A 15,267-nucleotide genomic window follows, 5' to 3' on the forward strand; every position below is an offset into this window, starting at 1 on the left:
TTAATGATACAGTGGGATATAGTACAGCGAGAGGAGGCTTTACACAGGTATAGTTTTGTGACTAGAACATGTACTTCTGCGTGGACATAGATAAAATAGCATCAATTTTTCCAGGTGGTTGAAATAGGGTTTGATTGACAGTTGAGTGGGGTCAGAGTCACAGCACACGTTACACACACACACACACACACAAACAGCATTAAAGTCTTTATTTTTCATGATTTTGAAGCCTCATTTTATATACACGACGATTTGAAATTTGGCAGGGTTTTTAACAATAGTCTTCTGTAGTGTGTCAAATTTACAATAAATTTTTATTGACACTTTACAGACACTGTCAGTTTAATTACCGGTATATTTTCGTGCTGTTCAATAGCTGTGAAGTTACCATAAAGGTAATATGCCTTGATGAGGGTCGTGTAATATATTACTTTATACAGCATACAAAAAATAAAATTAAAAATACTGTACGTACTGTATATGAAAATGCTCTTGTGAACAGTCATTTGACAGGACCCATGTGGACGCCTGTCATGATTGAAAATTATGGCCACTAGGTGGCGACATTGCACTTACGTTTCCCTCGTGTCTTCAGTGTTGACAATGATTTGTCATTATGTCATCATTTTCCTGACCACAAATGGACTTTTTTTAATTCCTTCTTCTTCTTTCCATATTACGCAGCTTACTTGGACAATTATTCACTCATTCATTTGCTTTTTCAAAGTAACTTTAGGTTTTAGTGTACAACAGCAACAATCCATTCAACTATCTGCATATACTTTCGTTTTATGTACTTGTAGCTTTTCTCAATAAATGATCACGTTTGTTTAACATTGTGAGTTGTGTTTTTACTTACCAATAGAGGGTAGCGAACAGCCAGAACGCACCTCCTGTAAAATCATACGGACAAAGAAGAAATTATGATGCATTCATGTCACAGCCCGACATTTTATTATCGAAAAGGGCGTTTTCGTTAAAAAAAAAAAAGAAAAAAGAAAAGTGGGAACAAATTGTAGAGTTGATATTCAGTAGAAACTTGTATTATGAATAAATGACTTCAGGTCTGGGATAGCTAGGACGCGTTAGTTAAAAATATGATTTTATTTATTATTCATATGTGGCTGTACGTGACACACACTGTCGGTCAAGTTCAGCGAGGATAATTTTCTACTGTTTAAAAGTGAAAAACTGTTGTGTCGATATCATTTCTTGGCAACAAGGACATAACTTAAATTTGAGGAGTCACTATCCACGCGTGGACGAGAGGGAAGTTCAAAATGACGATAACTTTGAATGCGGCGCTTGCCTGATGGGAAATGAAGTTTTATTCCCACCACCTATTGCCGTACACCGGTAGTCTCTGCTCAACGTTTACCGGTATGTCCTGTAACCACAACCGGAGGCTGAAGTGACTTCTTCGCGAAAACGGACATCTTAGTCATTATCTTAGCTTTGACTTCTAGAGTAAGTACTCGTTGTTAGCTGATAGCTGTTTTTTTGGTTTTATCTTACCGCAAAGCGTTGAGAGATGGTCTATCTCGTTATTAATTTATGCTAGCAACGAACCGGTTGGGAAATAAAACTGACTATTCTATTGCAGCTTTACATGCTGGTAACCAACTGCTTTGTGGTTGAGCTGTCATGTTAAACGGAAAACGTCAAGAGGTCGTTACGCTGTTGCTCAACTCCAAAAAACTAACGCATATTGCAACGACAGTAAGTTTGGGCGGTTTGGTAAATAATAAAAACACAAAAACCCTCACGCCTGTTTTCGGTGCAATGTAGTACACGGAGTCCTCGTTTTACGACGGAGTTCTGTTACTGTTGTCGTAAATCAAAGACCAACCGTTTTTACCTGGCTGGTCTTAATATCGGTTCCTGTAAATATGAATAAATAACGGATTACACTATGTAGCACAAACTTATTTTGAATTTAGGTCTTAACCTTAATTTACGAGTAAATGTTTATACCGTGTTCTCCCCGGGCCTGCGTGGGTTTTCTCCGGGTGCTCCGGTTTCCTCCCACATTCCAAAAACATGCGTGGTAGGCTGATTGAACACTCTGAATTGTCCCTAGGTGTGAGTGTGAGTGCGAATGGTTGTTCGTTTCTGTGTGCCCTGCGATTGGCTGGCAACCGATTCAGGGTGTCCCCCGCCTACTGCCCGGAGACGGCTGGGATGGGCTCCAGCACCCCCCGCGACCCTAGTGAGGATCAAGCGGTACGGAAGATGAATGAATGAATGAATGTTTATACCGTCTAAACAAGGGTCGGGAAACTTATCGCCATTTAAACCCCAGGGGAATTGTTGGAACAAGCCACAGCGACTCATATTAGTTAACGCGGGTTTTTTTCTTCATAAAGTCTGGTTAGATTTCCTAAAAACGAAAATGGACCCTGATAATTTCCCCGCACCTGGTTTACGTGCCTCTTTCTTTGCTTATCTTGGTCCTCCATGGTTAACTAGTCATTCATGCATATGCTCACCTCCTTTCGTTTTAGTCTTCAGCGGTACGGCCATGAGGAAACCTTGGACAAAAACGGGCATCTTTGTCTCCGCGTCCATCGCCTGCGGTTGGGCGTTGTGGTGGAGGCAGTGGAAGGCCAATGGCGGCTCAAAATCGTCGCCGTATCAGCTCAAATTGGTTCAAGTGCTGTTTCGACACGGTGCCCGTACGCCCCTTAAATCGATACCTGATGTGTTGGAGGTAAAATCCAAAGAATTTAATTGTTTTATGATGGTGTTGCATGGCTTTGTTGTCTTGTCAGAATGAATACTCAAAAACGGGCTCCTTGCCTAGCAAATTCAAATAGGTCCAGCCTTACGGACAATCTGGAAAAAGAAAGTACAACAATAAATTCAGTTGTTGTCAAGGTTCGAGAATGAAAAGTTTTTACATTTTTTTCCAAAATTTGTCAGTACCATGGGATAAAGTTGTCGAAAAATAGTTGTAATATGAAAAATGATGCATTTTTATCCCCAGAAAATAACTAATGTCATTTCATTATTCGCTATTTTCCCATGAAAGGCACAATGGGTGCCCACACTATTGGAGCCTCCAGGCCACACACAGATCAACCATGTGGTCACAGACCTTGATGGTGGGCCCAGACCTCCATCTCCATTGGAGGACAGCTACAGGGAAAAAAAGCTAAGCGTGAGTAGGGTTTTTTTCTCACATTTGAAGAGCACTCACGTTTCTTTTCAGACAACCATTCAAGTCACTATGTTTGTCGACCATATCAGGGTGGCGTGTTTGTGGGTCAGCTGACCACTTTGGGCATGCAGCAGCTGTACGAGCTGGGTGAAAGGTTGAGGAGAAGATACGTCCAGGAAGTTCCATTCCTCAATTCCACCTTCTGCTCTAATGAGGTCTAGTAAGTGTGGGTTAGAGGAAGACAATATGATTTAATGTCAGTCAGTGGATTCTAATGAGTAAATTCCCATGTGAAGTGTGCGCTCTACCAACATTATAAGGACCATCGAGTCTGCCCAGTGCCTGGTGGCAGGGCTCTTCCAGCAAAAACAAAAAGGTACACACTCATGTGATATCACTTCCTTCTTTATCCTCAACATCTTTTCACTTTTTTTTTTTTTTTTTGCTTGCACAGAAATAGTTCCCATATTAACCACAGATGCAGAGTCGGAAATTCTGTACCCCAATTACCACGGATGCCGGCTGCTCAGAATGCTCAGCAAGTTTGTACCATGACACAAAAGTAGCAATTTTGTTAAGATTTTTTTGGGGGGTGTTTTTCTTCTCGATTGTCCTTGACTGTTTTGAAAGGCGCTTATAAATAAAATGTCTTCTTATCATATATACTGTATATTCTGGTAATCAAATGAGAACTGTGTTTGCGTGTCAGCCCCCGCTTCAAAGAGGTGTCCCTCCTGCCGGACATGGTGGCTGACCTGAAAAGCATCCGGAGTGAGCTAGGCATCAGCGCCAAATCGGACGTTGACTTCCTCCTCATCAGGGACGACATGGTCGCCAGAGAGGTGACGCTCGCTCCTGTTAGCAAGTTGAGAAAAGTGATTGATGCAAGCAGAAATCAAACGGAAGTTCCAAACGTTGAAAGTAGGGTGTTTGCAAATGTGATCATATCAAATAATTGTAATTAAGTTATAAAATTGGTTGTAACATGAGATTAAAAAAATAGGTTTGAACCAAATCGCTTCACTTTGAAATATATCGAGCTACGTATCGAATCGTCTTTGATTGGAACGATGTATCAACAGTGCTGACAAGTTCAAATGTACGTCAGATGACGAGAAAAAAAGTTACTGCACCATATTGATGAGAAGGAGGATATTGAATTGTCATCCCACGGAGTTGAACCGAATTGAGTCGTTCCATTTTTAATGTAAATCGTCCTTGAATGGTTTCTCACCCCACGTGTCAAACCATATCAAGTCTTCTTTTGGAAAGAGATGCACACCCCTAAGAGAAAAATATATATATACTGTATATACATGTGTTTTGAGAGGTTGTAATTTTATGACAAATCAGGAAAAAAAATCTTATAAGACAGTCAGTCAAGGTATTATGGTTACAGTTTGAACCATTTAAACAGATACCTTAGTGTAAAGATAATATTTAAGGCACATGACAAGCTGCCCGTCTGGCTGCTACCATGCACAGTCATTTAAACAGTGATCACTGTCCCACCTAATGCACCCTATGCTCAAACTGATGTGACCTTGGTAAACCGAAACGTGTCATGCAACAAGTTACAGCCGTGCTACGGCGTGTGTGCATGCCTGCCTATTGTCAGACTCACGGCCTGCCGTGCCCGCCCGCGCTGGCCGCGTGGAGAAACCGAGTGGAGCAGAGAGCCGTGGACACGATGGTTTACTGTTACCAACCCAGCAAGAGGTCAGCCATTGGAACAATGAATGACTCTTATCGCTCTTAATCAGAGTCAACAAGAACAGTGTGACACAATCTTTTTTTTTTTCGGTACGACAGGGAGAATTTGCAGTTGTGCGTGGGACCTCTGCTGCATATGCTCTTAGTTAACATTGACGAGAAACTACAAGGCACCTCATCCGAGCCAAACAGGTTACACATGCATATTTCTTCATGGCTTAAGTGGGTTCGTACAAACTGGAAAGTTTTCTCACTCGAATTAATGCCGACTTTTCATGGCAAGATGAGCAGGTATGTTTTGCAAATGCTACTAAACAATTGATCATTTTAAGGAAATGAACACACAATGGAAATTTCTGCTCCAAGTAGACATTCATGCAAAGTAAAATATTTACATGTACTATTAATTCATTGCATTTTTTAATCAAACCAAAATTATCATTGCATTGTTTTTTTTAAATATAAAGAACAAGAAAAAATATTTTTCTTGACATTGTTTTGATAATATATTTTGGAAAAACTCCCTGTATCCGCATTTATTCACATGAATGTGTTCAGTTTTTTAAGTTTCCTTATATTCCTATTTATTCACATCCTATTGGATTTATTTCCACTATGCTAATCTGTAACCTGTCCCATACTCCCATGAATGTACAGTATATATTTTTTCAATTAAATTTTTTTGTCTGAAGAAAAAAGGTTGCTTTTTGTTTAACAGCAATATTCCTGTGTTCATTAGCATCCCCTGATTGCAGTACTTATATTCTTTCCGCCTTTTTCAAACAGGAAGCTGTTCTTGTACTCGGCCCACGACACAACATTGATCCCGTGCCTGATGGCGCTGGGCATTTTCGACATGAAGTGGCCGCCGTACGCTTCCGACATCACTCTGGAGCTCCACGAGCACAAGCGCACAAAGGAACCTTTTGTCAAAGTGTCCTACATGGGTCAGGTATGAGCCCCCCCCTGCCACGGTCAAACACACACACACACACACCAGTTGTGCATGAGTGGCTGTTTCTTTTCTCCAGGATCAACTTATTCCTGGCTGCAGTGGACTCTACTGCCCCCTGCAAGAATTTCAGAATGTGCTTTCAGCCTATTCGCTCAACGTTGACCTCTACCAATCGCTTTGCAACAGCACAGGGGACTCATCTAAACTCTGAATACACACGGGCCTCTGTTGCATTTCCAGATATTGTCTATGCTATCACGACTGTAGAGTTTATTTGGTTTTGCCCACAAACTGAATGTCACTTCATTCCTCAGGGGAAGAATATTTTATACATAAATTAGGTTGTGCAAAGTGAGTCAATTGCAGTGTGTTTGTTTAATAAACAAGCAAGAAGAGAATTCTGTCCAAGTGCTTTTACTTTGTAGTATTAGATCTTAAGGCAAAGAACTGTCTTTGGTAACTGGGAGAAAACGGACACCTGATTAGCAATGAGAAAAGTTGTGGAGTGAAACCTCCCAACTTCTGTACTGACTGGTTGGCTACCAGGCATGATCAAACTGTGAACGTCTTAAAACCTGTAACTGAAAAGGCAAGGTTCTATGTAACATTTTCACACAGAATAATAGAGTAAAGCAAAACCACTCACCCCTTGGAGACACAATTGAGGAAAGTGCCACAATGTGGTCATCGAGTAGTGTCATTTTATCGGCATTACTGGCATATGCAGGAGGACAATAAACAACATGATCCACGGCCAGCAAAATAATAGCCCAGGCCATAGTTGTGAAGTGCACAACTATTTTTGGTAATCAGCATCAATAAAACCCAATATACCTACCAACTTATCATATTACACTGATCAAGCAGATGCTTTTCTATGTCGCTTTAAGTTCCATTTCCTGTTCTACGGCTAACATCACTCTTTGCTGTCAATGGTACCCTAAAAAAAAGATGAACAAGTTAAAAGAGTGAAATTGATGGGATACCTTTGGCAAATTGCCGAGAGCCACAGCATACTGTCCAGCCACACATACACGCAACGGACGACATGTATATACCAAAACAATATCTTTTATTTGTAGTCCATCACCACAGCCCTGGTAGACTATTTGCACCAAAGCCAACGGAGAAACACATGACAAGCTTATACAACAGAGAAAAAGAGAGGAAGTCAACTGGATGGTAAAAAGCAGTGCGCGTTTACATTGGCGTCTCACTCACGGCCTCACTTTTTATACCGTTACACCAGATCTAGCTAATTCTAGTTCTATGTTACCTGGCATACCTCAATTGGGCATTGAGCCCACTCCACTCTGGACCGTTGGAGGGAGGGAGCAGGGGAAAGGGAGGGATTATTGCTGTGGGAATGATTTACCCAGAGTCAACAAGAGAGTCGAAAAACAAAACAAAAAACAAAAGAACAGGAACAAGAACACACATAGCACATCTGGGTATTAGCAATAGGATTTACGCTGGCTAAAGAAGTCCTGGAAGTTTTGGAGCAGAACTTGTAATCATGTGTGGTACTAATTGTGTGCTGCAAAGCCCCTCAGGATCTCTTGCCCCACCCACCATGTGGTTAAAAATAAAAAAGAAGAGCTTTCGGCAGACGGTCCATGTTTGTGCTTTTTCTTTTTTTTTTTTAATAATACTATTATCTTAATGAGGTCATAGTTTGGTTTGTTATACACTGGAGTTACAAAGGAAATTAAAATAGACTAATATTCGAATAGCCCACCAATCGTAAACAGTACAGTATTTTTTAAGGGGAGGTGGCGCTTCCTCCTCCCAAGTAAAGTCAGGTAATAGGAGTCGAGAGGTCACTGATAGAATGCCTATACACACACACACAGACACACACGCACACATTCAATCACACGCTCACATGTCTATACAGTACAGAAACAGTCAAAAACAATGGCGACAAGATGGAGTTCTACCCAAGTCCTCACAAAGCACTAATTCTCAATTCTGTTCCATACCGCATCCATTATTTTGTTTTGTTCTTAATTAGGAGAAGGAAAAAATAAGATGGACATAAACTGTAGCATCTCCATACTGACTTAGAGCAAGGGTGATTCCTCTTTGTTGTCCAACTCATAAGTCCCCCCAAAAAACATGTTTTTTTTCTTATTTTGCGAAACCGATGCACAACAATTCCATACATTCTCAAGTTCGTAAGTCAAAATTGTTCTTGTGGCAAAAAAGTATTCCCACCTTCATTGGGGAAAAAGTGCCCGCAGTCCACGAGCAAGACATGACCGGGTGTCTCCGTTCAGTTGATTCCAGGTTACATCGACCATTTTTGGAGAATACTTCCTCACTCAACCTCTTTCTCCATCCTAGAACATTCTAGATACAAAGTCTGCGAATTAGAACATTCCAGGGCCCGGACTGAAGCCCATGTCCATGTCACGCGGCCTCATCTGTCCCCCCATCATCATTGTCTGTTGCGGCGGACCGCCCATGCCCTGCAGTGACATCATCATGTTAGGGGAGCCACCCGGTCCGGGGTGAGCCATTTGCCGTCCCTGCATCATTCCCCCGGGGCCACCCGGAGACATCATCCGTGGTTGGTGGCCCATCATGCCTTGGCCCATGAACCCTGGTGGGCGCATGGAATTGTGGCCAGGGTTCCCTATTGGCATGTCTTGGGGCCCCATACCACCGCCGGGCCCCCCCGGCATCCCTCCCATCCCCTGCATGGGCATTCCCATTCTTGGGGGGCCCTCGCCCATCATGGCCTGCATGGGAAAGCCGGAGGGGTGCGACGGTTTGCCTCCAGGGTTGTCCCCTCCGCCGCGAGGGAAGTAGGACAGAGTCTGGCTGGGCTTTTCCGACGGGATAATCCTGGACAGATCGAACTCAGGGATGCCGGATGCTCCCGGTCGCATCACCTCGTGAAGGTCCGCCTCGCTGAAGCCGCCTTGCATGTTGTTGAACTCGGGTCCTCCGGGGGTGTTGGGCTTGCACATGCCCCCATCCGGTCCACCTCCGTGAGGCATGTTTCCCATCCGTCCTCCCATCGGTCCTCCTTCTCCCTGGAAGCCCATGGGGTGACCGGGGAAACCTTGGTGGCCACCGGGCCCGTTGTGCGGAGAGAAGGGGCCCTGCTGGGACGGGGACTGGGTCAGTGGGTAGCCCTGGTTTCGGTGCGGATAACCCAAACGCCCCTGGGGCATCATTTGGGGGTTGGCCATTCCGGGGTCTTGCGGATTAGCGGGGATCATCATGCCATGAGGCATCATGCCGGGGCCCATGTTAGGGGCGTTAGGAGAGGGCATTTGCGGGGGCATTCCGTGTGAGAGGGGCTGGGATCCCATTGGGTTCATACCGAGGGGGCTGAGGGCTGGCATGGGTCCAGAGTTGCCAGGTCCCATCATGCGGGGATTGCCTTGGTGGTTCATCGGCATACCTTATAGACAGACACAAAAGAAATTACATTTTGCACAAACCTCTTCACATAAGAGCAATAATTTCCTTCTACTGTGGCGTGATGGTGAGGTTTTATTAGTCCAAATATGACACTTTTATTTATTTATTATCAAGAATATAATGTTCATCTGTGGTTGCCAGTGTCAAATGGTGACAGGCCGAACAACTAAATGCTTTTCCACTAGATGGCAGAATTTCCATAATTTATCTTTGGCTACACCTGTTGCCATTGATGCCACAGATTAAGCCATGCCATGCACACACTCGTGAATTGAGACTGGCTCATCATTATTAAAGGTTCTCATCGTATAAAAACATTACCATTGTTGTTAACTGAAGGAAGGTTGGGGGAGCGGGCAGGGGGCGAGTCGTCGTCGGAACTGGCGACTGTCTTGATGGCGTCATGATAGAGCGGCGTGGAGCTGGGCATGGCAAACTTGGACATGCGAGACATCATAATGGAGAGCGGGTTCTGAGAGAGCGTGGGCTCAGGCGGGATGGTGTAAGGGCTGCCTGACGGCACGTTGCCAGGGAGGGACATTGGGCCAGACGGCGCGCCGGACGACGGTGGGGCAGAGGAAGGGCCATTACCACCTGTGTGGTGCGAATACAAAAATAGAAATCAAACATTGGGATTTCCTGGTCTACTCTTATTTTATACATTGACACTTGTGACAACGTGTGGCAAACTGTATGACCACGAGATGGAGAGAGTGGACAGCAAAACCATAAAACTAATCTGAGATTGGTAGAGTATGGGCAAGTGCCTGGAAACAGGAACAATCTGATTGTGTATTTTATAAGGCTAATATTTTTATGGATAGTTTTAGAAAGTACACACCAGCATGGTGGTTTGTATGTCTTCCTGGTAGTTAGAATGTATGCCTCATGATTGTAGAGTTCGGGGTTCAAATTTCGGCTCTGGCCTTTCTGTGTGGAGTTTGCAGTCGCCGGGTACTACTGCTTCCTCCAAAGGCCAAAAACATGCATGTTGGGTTCCCTGAAGACACAACTTTGACCATAAATGTGAATGGTTGGTTGTCTATATGTGATCTGTGATGGGCTGATGACCAGTTCAGGGTGTGCCCAGTCTCTCACCAAAAGTCAAACGGGATGAGGCGATTATGAAGATTAATGTTGGAGTTTCCGTTTTTTTTAATGTATGAGTTTTCAACTACATGATGATTGTAACCTTATTATTTGGACCAGAAGTCACTTTTTTTCTCCATGGTTTTGTTGCCCCTGCGACTTATACTCAGGTGCAACTTGTGTATGTATGTTAGAGCTCAATCAGACTGACACCCAAAATCCCTGTTCCCTAATTATGTTGACTTTCCTTCGGCAGTTGGCAAATACATGTATTGCTGCCATTGAACAGAAGGTGGTGGTAATGCATCAAAAGTATTTGCAAACCACCAAAAGAAAGAAAAAGAAGAAATGGAAGACATAGTAGTTGTCTTTACCGCTGGTGGGCACCCTTTTAACATGGCAGTAATGCACCTAAAGTATTTACCTGCCAAATAAAGAAGCAGTAGTTGTCAAGGAAATGAATGTGTGACGTATCAGGAGTTTAGCATACTGTTTCCTTATGCCACCACAAGGATTTATGGCATCAAATGGCAGCAAAACCGACCAGGATTCTACCTTTGGCCACAATGAAACATGGGATTCCAGTAACTAAAAAGAAAAACTTCAGCAAGTTGGAACTGGAGGTATTGTCCAATCAGAACTCATTCGCTGCAATCTACAAGGGCTGAGTACAGATATTAACTCTGATGCCATCACACCACCCCGAGAGACAGTGTGTGGGTGTGTGTGTGTGTGTGTTCTGGGAGGCAGAGCGTGCTCTTCTCCCATTAATTTCTGAGCACAGCCTGTGTTATAAACCAATCAGCAGCTTGCGCCCAAATTGTTTCCATCTGTACTGCCTGATGCAATGGGTTTCGGCACTCCGTTTTGGGGGCAGATTGAACAACCGAACGGCACATTTGAACAATGCTCAGCTTCCGAAAGGTCGGAGTGAAACAGCGCACGCTCTGTGAATATTTCCAAACGCAACCCAGATTAGGGAAAAGAGGTTTTGGTGGGAGCCAGAGCCCTACTGTTCTTGGCCTCAGTTTTTGTAAAATAAATGTTCCTACAAAAAAATACGACTTGTACTCCGGACCGATTTATATATATCACTGGCGTCAGTCTTATGTCACAATTTTATATTTTCCTCAAATTTATGTTATTGGTCATTCCACACAAGGTGTTATTTTCACAAATTAGTGACCAAAAACGTTGATAATGGCTGGCATTGTTACTGGTTGAACAAACGTGACATCTCGCGGTCTCCTGCAAAGTGATGATGAAATACAAGGATTCCGCCCGACATCAGTAATATTTGTTTTCCTTCATCATGATGCATTTTTTTGTGCAACCTATACGCCAGAGCGACTAGTCTAAAAAATATATCACAAATCTAATAATGATTATAGTTTGATGTACTCTACCTTGCTCCATGTTCCCCATCATGTTTGGTGAGGTGAGACTGAGAGGGGGCTTGCCACCTTGTTGTGGCACTCCAGGACTTTGCATGGGAGGCTTTGGTGAGGAGGCCCAACCCGGCGAGGGATTGGGAAGAGAAGGAGACCTCATGTGAACCGGGGAAGCTCCCGCCGATCCCATCATGGAGTGCGGTGACTTCATTGGCGCAGATGATGGGGGTGCTGCAGGGGGCTGGGGGCCTGCGGGACCCGTGAGCATGCCGGCCAGCTGGGACGGTGTCTGAGGTGATTTGAGGTTTCCAGAAGGTGAGCCCATCATGGGGGACTGCACCTGCCTCAGAGGAGGGGACTTGAGTGGGTTGACGCTAGGAGAGTTGCCCCCGCCAGCTTGGACATTCAAATCTGCTGGCTTGCGACCTCTTTGGCCCTGTGAAGGACCAGCATTGGGGGGTAGGTGGTTCATGCGACCGTTGCCTCCCGTTGGTGTGGCTCTGTGTTCTGGGCCAAACGGTTGCTCTCCGTGCGGGCCCCTCATTCCTCCGGGACCCCCAGGGAAAGGACGCCCAGGCCCCATAGGAAAGTCTCCCGGTTGTGGTTGCTCGGGGAAGGGCGGCCCTTGCATTGCCCTGCCTTGGCCAGTCATATTTTCCATCGGAGGGCCGCCTCTCATTCTCATCATCTCATCTGGACTCATGTTCATTGGAGGGTCTCGTAGTTTGGAAGGGTGCATGTGAGGTCCAGGCCCTGGACCAGGTCCCATGCCGAATTCGGGACCCATTTCTCGACCCCCCATTCCCTGGAGCCTTGACGATGGGCTCATTGGACCGTCACCGGGCATTCTTGGAAACATACCCATGCCATTTCCTGGTTCCATTCCACCTCTTTGATGGCCCATCATCCTTTGCATGTCCATCATCATGCCAGGGGGAAGGCCTTTCTCTCCTCCCATACCTTGGTGGAACATTGCCTCTTGGACTGACTGAGGGTTTGGGAAGCGCTCCCCTCGACCACCAGGGCCAGAAAACATGGCCCCTGGTCCACCGGGAAACCCTCGTGCATCTCCCATGCGGGGCGGCATGTCATCAGGCCACCCCATTCCTGGCCGCGGGGGTCCTTCCATCTCAGGATTGATCATTCCTGAGAAGGCAGGCATTCGCTGCATGTGAGGGGGCATGCCTCTCGGGCCGGGGCCTGGGCCCATGGCCATGCGTTCTGGGTAAGGGTCTTGTGGCCCACTTGGTCCTCCCCACATCTCTCCTGGGCCCATCTGATAGGGTGGTGGAGGTCCTCGTATCATTCCCCGTGGACCGTGTGGGTGCATCATCATGTCTGGAGGAAGTGGCCGATGTTGCATTTCTTGTTTCTTTCTCTTCTCCTCATAAAACTCCTGCTGTAACTTCAACCACGCCACCTGTTCTGGGGTCATTTGATCACCGTCTCCGCAGCCACCCGGCCCCACCATGTGGGGACCCATTTCATCCTGCGGAAAAGGAGGCATGTCTCTGGGCCCGTGGGGAGGACCGAATGGTGGACCTTGTGGGCGAGGTCCCCCTGGCCCACTTGGTGGTCCAAGGCTTTGAGATTGTGCCATCATGGCCTGCAAGGGGCCTGGCTCAGACCGCCGAGGAGGACCGTCAGGGCCTCCGTCGTGGGGCCCACCGTGGGATTGTGGAGGCCCCGGGGGTGGCGCCTCACGATCATCTGGAAAAAGCATGCGCTGAATGTCTCGCAATGTCTGCAGCGAGCGCTGGCGATGCTCCAACTGCTCTTGGGATAGACCTTCTGTGTTGGCCTCCATATTTAAAAGCTCCTGCGCCAACTGTTGCTGCTGCTGCTGGGGCGTCAGACCAGGCCCACCGGGGCCTACGCCCTGCCCTACTTCACTTGCCGTGGCAGCATTAAGGCCTGCCTCAGCTTGGCTCATGGGTGTCTGGTCAATGGGGCCTGCATTGTTGCTGGGGCTACTGCCGGGAAGATTCTTTGAATCAATGACTGCAACTGATGAGCCATCCTGTGGAAGAGCGCCAGACTGGCTTCCCTGGTTTGCCGACTGGGGTGGCGCCGGCTCTGCCATGCCCGTTAAGGATGGCTTGGATCCGGGCTGGTGGCTCTGATCTTGGCCATGGGACGGCGTTTGTTGGGAAGGCTTGGAGTCATTTCGGAGGGCGTTTGCTGTGTTGTTCTTTGGTAAAATAAATGAATAAACCATGATTAGAACGACAACATGATTCGAGAGCTGAAGATATGCATGTGTGATAAATGTTTGGTGGATATTAGGATGGCTTTACCAGAAGTAGGTGAGCTTTGTCTTTGCTGTTGGAGATGTTTTTCATGTGGAAGGTGATGATGTTTTCTGTATGGCCAGTCAGAACTGCATCAGCTGCCCTGAAGACAAGAAGGAAAGCAGATATCAGCAAAAAGACACCATTTTAATATTTGTATTGCAGTGACAGCGGATAAGGACACTGATCCTGGCAGGAAAAGAATGCAGACAACCACTTAATATGCGCACACTCGGAATAAGTTCATTGTGGAGAAATATTTGGTTTTCATTGGCATCGGGATTTCATTTCCATTTGCTTCTGTATTCAGTATCATTGTTAACACTTCCTTATTTTCCAAGGGGGGGTTGTACTCATCCCACCAAATAAGTGAAGTGCTCCAGCAATTTCTCACTGCCGCCACCAATGTGCCCGCACTTTCAGAAAACGAATAGTGTCAAGTCAAGCTTCCTTACTTGTTGGCCATTTCTGTGGTGAAGACATAAACAAGTTTGGAGCCTGGTTTCTGGCCACTAGCAGGTTCCGTCGTGGAGCCCTGACCTCCTAGTGTATTGTGGGAGGGTGTGGAGGAGCGACTGAGTCCAGCGTTGGAGGTAGAATGGGTGACAGAATCGGGTGGCTTCACGTCACTGGAGTTACAGTCTGCGGGAAGACGAGAGGACGAGACGACGCAGCTTTAGGACATGTTGTTATGCAGCCATGCGTGGAATTGATCAACAGATGGTACACCAACACATGCTTGGAAGAACACTTACTGAAGAATCCTTTGTCATCTTCGTCACTTTCTCCCCCCGAGCACCAGTCGGCTCCACTGTAAGGCTGCCTCCTCTCTGCCACACACATCCTTTTCACCCTGCTATTGTCTGCACAAACATACAAAGCCAATCGTGGTCTCACACTGGGCAATGTGAGTTCTGATGACAGGCAGGAATGCGTATGTACAGGAAGTTTTATAGTGTTCCATAATAAACAGAAAATCCCCAAAAGGTAACTCCAGACAATTGGACGAGGTCGTCGAATCAGGAAAGAATCCACACTCTTCGATTTAACTTTTGCACAATGACCCAGATGATTGATAATCTATAATATACAGTTAATGCAGTCCTTTTCAAAGAATACGGCCCCCCTCAACATCATTGGTTTTCCCCACAGTAAGTATTTCCTTGAAATAACTCTGTATGTAGCTCTACTGCCGAGAGCTAATGTGATGCTATTCTTATTTAGACAGCAATC

General features: G+C 45.8%; 2 protein-coding genes across 3 annotated transcripts in view; one reads left to right on the plus strand and one right to left on the minus strand.

Moving 5' to 3' along the window:
• Window positions 1–1,321: 1,321 nt before the first annotated feature.
• Window positions 1,322–6,226, plus strand: acp6 (acid phosphatase 6, lysophosphatidic). Its single transcript, XM_052082764.1, has 11 exons — window positions 1,322–1,467; window positions 2,505–2,710; window positions 3,032–3,160; window positions 3,250–3,380; window positions 3,457–3,536; window positions 3,615–3,702; window positions 3,870–4,002; window positions 4,779–4,879; window positions 4,973–5,065; window positions 5,660–5,825; window positions 5,905–6,226. The coding sequence occupies exons 2-11, from the start codon at window positions 2,522–2,524 to the stop codon at window positions 6,037–6,039; spliced, it is 1,245 nt and encodes a 414-aa protein (XP_051938724.1). The 5' UTR covers window positions 1,322–1,467; window positions 2,505–2,521; the 3' UTR covers window positions 6,040–6,226.
• A 655-nt stretch (window positions 6,227–6,881) lies between these two features.
• Window positions 6,882–15,267, minus strand: part of bcl9 (BCL9 transcription coactivator) — a 38,061-nt gene continuing 29,675 nt past the window's right edge. For both annotated transcript variants that reach the window (XM_052082740.1, XM_052082739.1), the window contains exons 5-10: window positions 14,790–14,897; window positions 14,490–14,676; window positions 14,041–14,137; window positions 11,759–13,934; window positions 9,585–9,857; window positions 6,882–9,243 (exon numbers count right to left, since the gene is read on the minus strand). In XM_052082740.1, coding sequence (XP_051938700.1) covers window positions 8,201–9,243; window positions 9,585–9,857; window positions 11,759–13,934; window positions 14,041–14,137; window positions 14,490–14,676; window positions 14,790–14,897 — 3,884 coding nt within the window. In that variant the 3' untranslated portion in view covers window positions 6,882–8,200. The remainder of the gene's footprint in view (window positions 9,244–9,584; window positions 9,858–11,758; window positions 13,935–14,040; window positions 14,138–14,489; window positions 14,677–14,789; window positions 14,898–15,267) is intronic.

This window comes from Hippocampus zosterae, chromosome 12, assembly GCF_025434085.1.
Source record: "Hippocampus zosterae strain Florida chromosome 12, ASM2543408v3, whole genome shotgun sequence".
Taxonomy (NCBI): Eukaryota; Metazoa; Chordata; class Actinopteri; order Syngnathiformes; family Syngnathidae; genus Hippocampus; species Hippocampus zosterae.

What these genes read in the sequence shown, in the direction of transcription:
- acp6 (XM_052082764.1), top strand. Translation starts at nt 2,522, where the DNA reads ATGAGGAAACCTTGGACAAAAACGGGCATCTTTGTCTCCGCGTCCATC. An exon ending in TTCTGCTCTAATGAGGTCTA is followed by an intron (nt 3,381 to 3,456) that starts GTAAGTGTGGGT and finishes TCCCATGTGAAG; the next exon opens with TGTGCGCTCTACCAACATTA. An exon ending in CTTCCAGCAAAAACAAAAAG is followed by an intron (nt 3,537 to 3,614) that starts GTACACACTCAT and finishes TTGCTTGCACAG; the next exon opens with AAATAGTTCCCATATTAACC.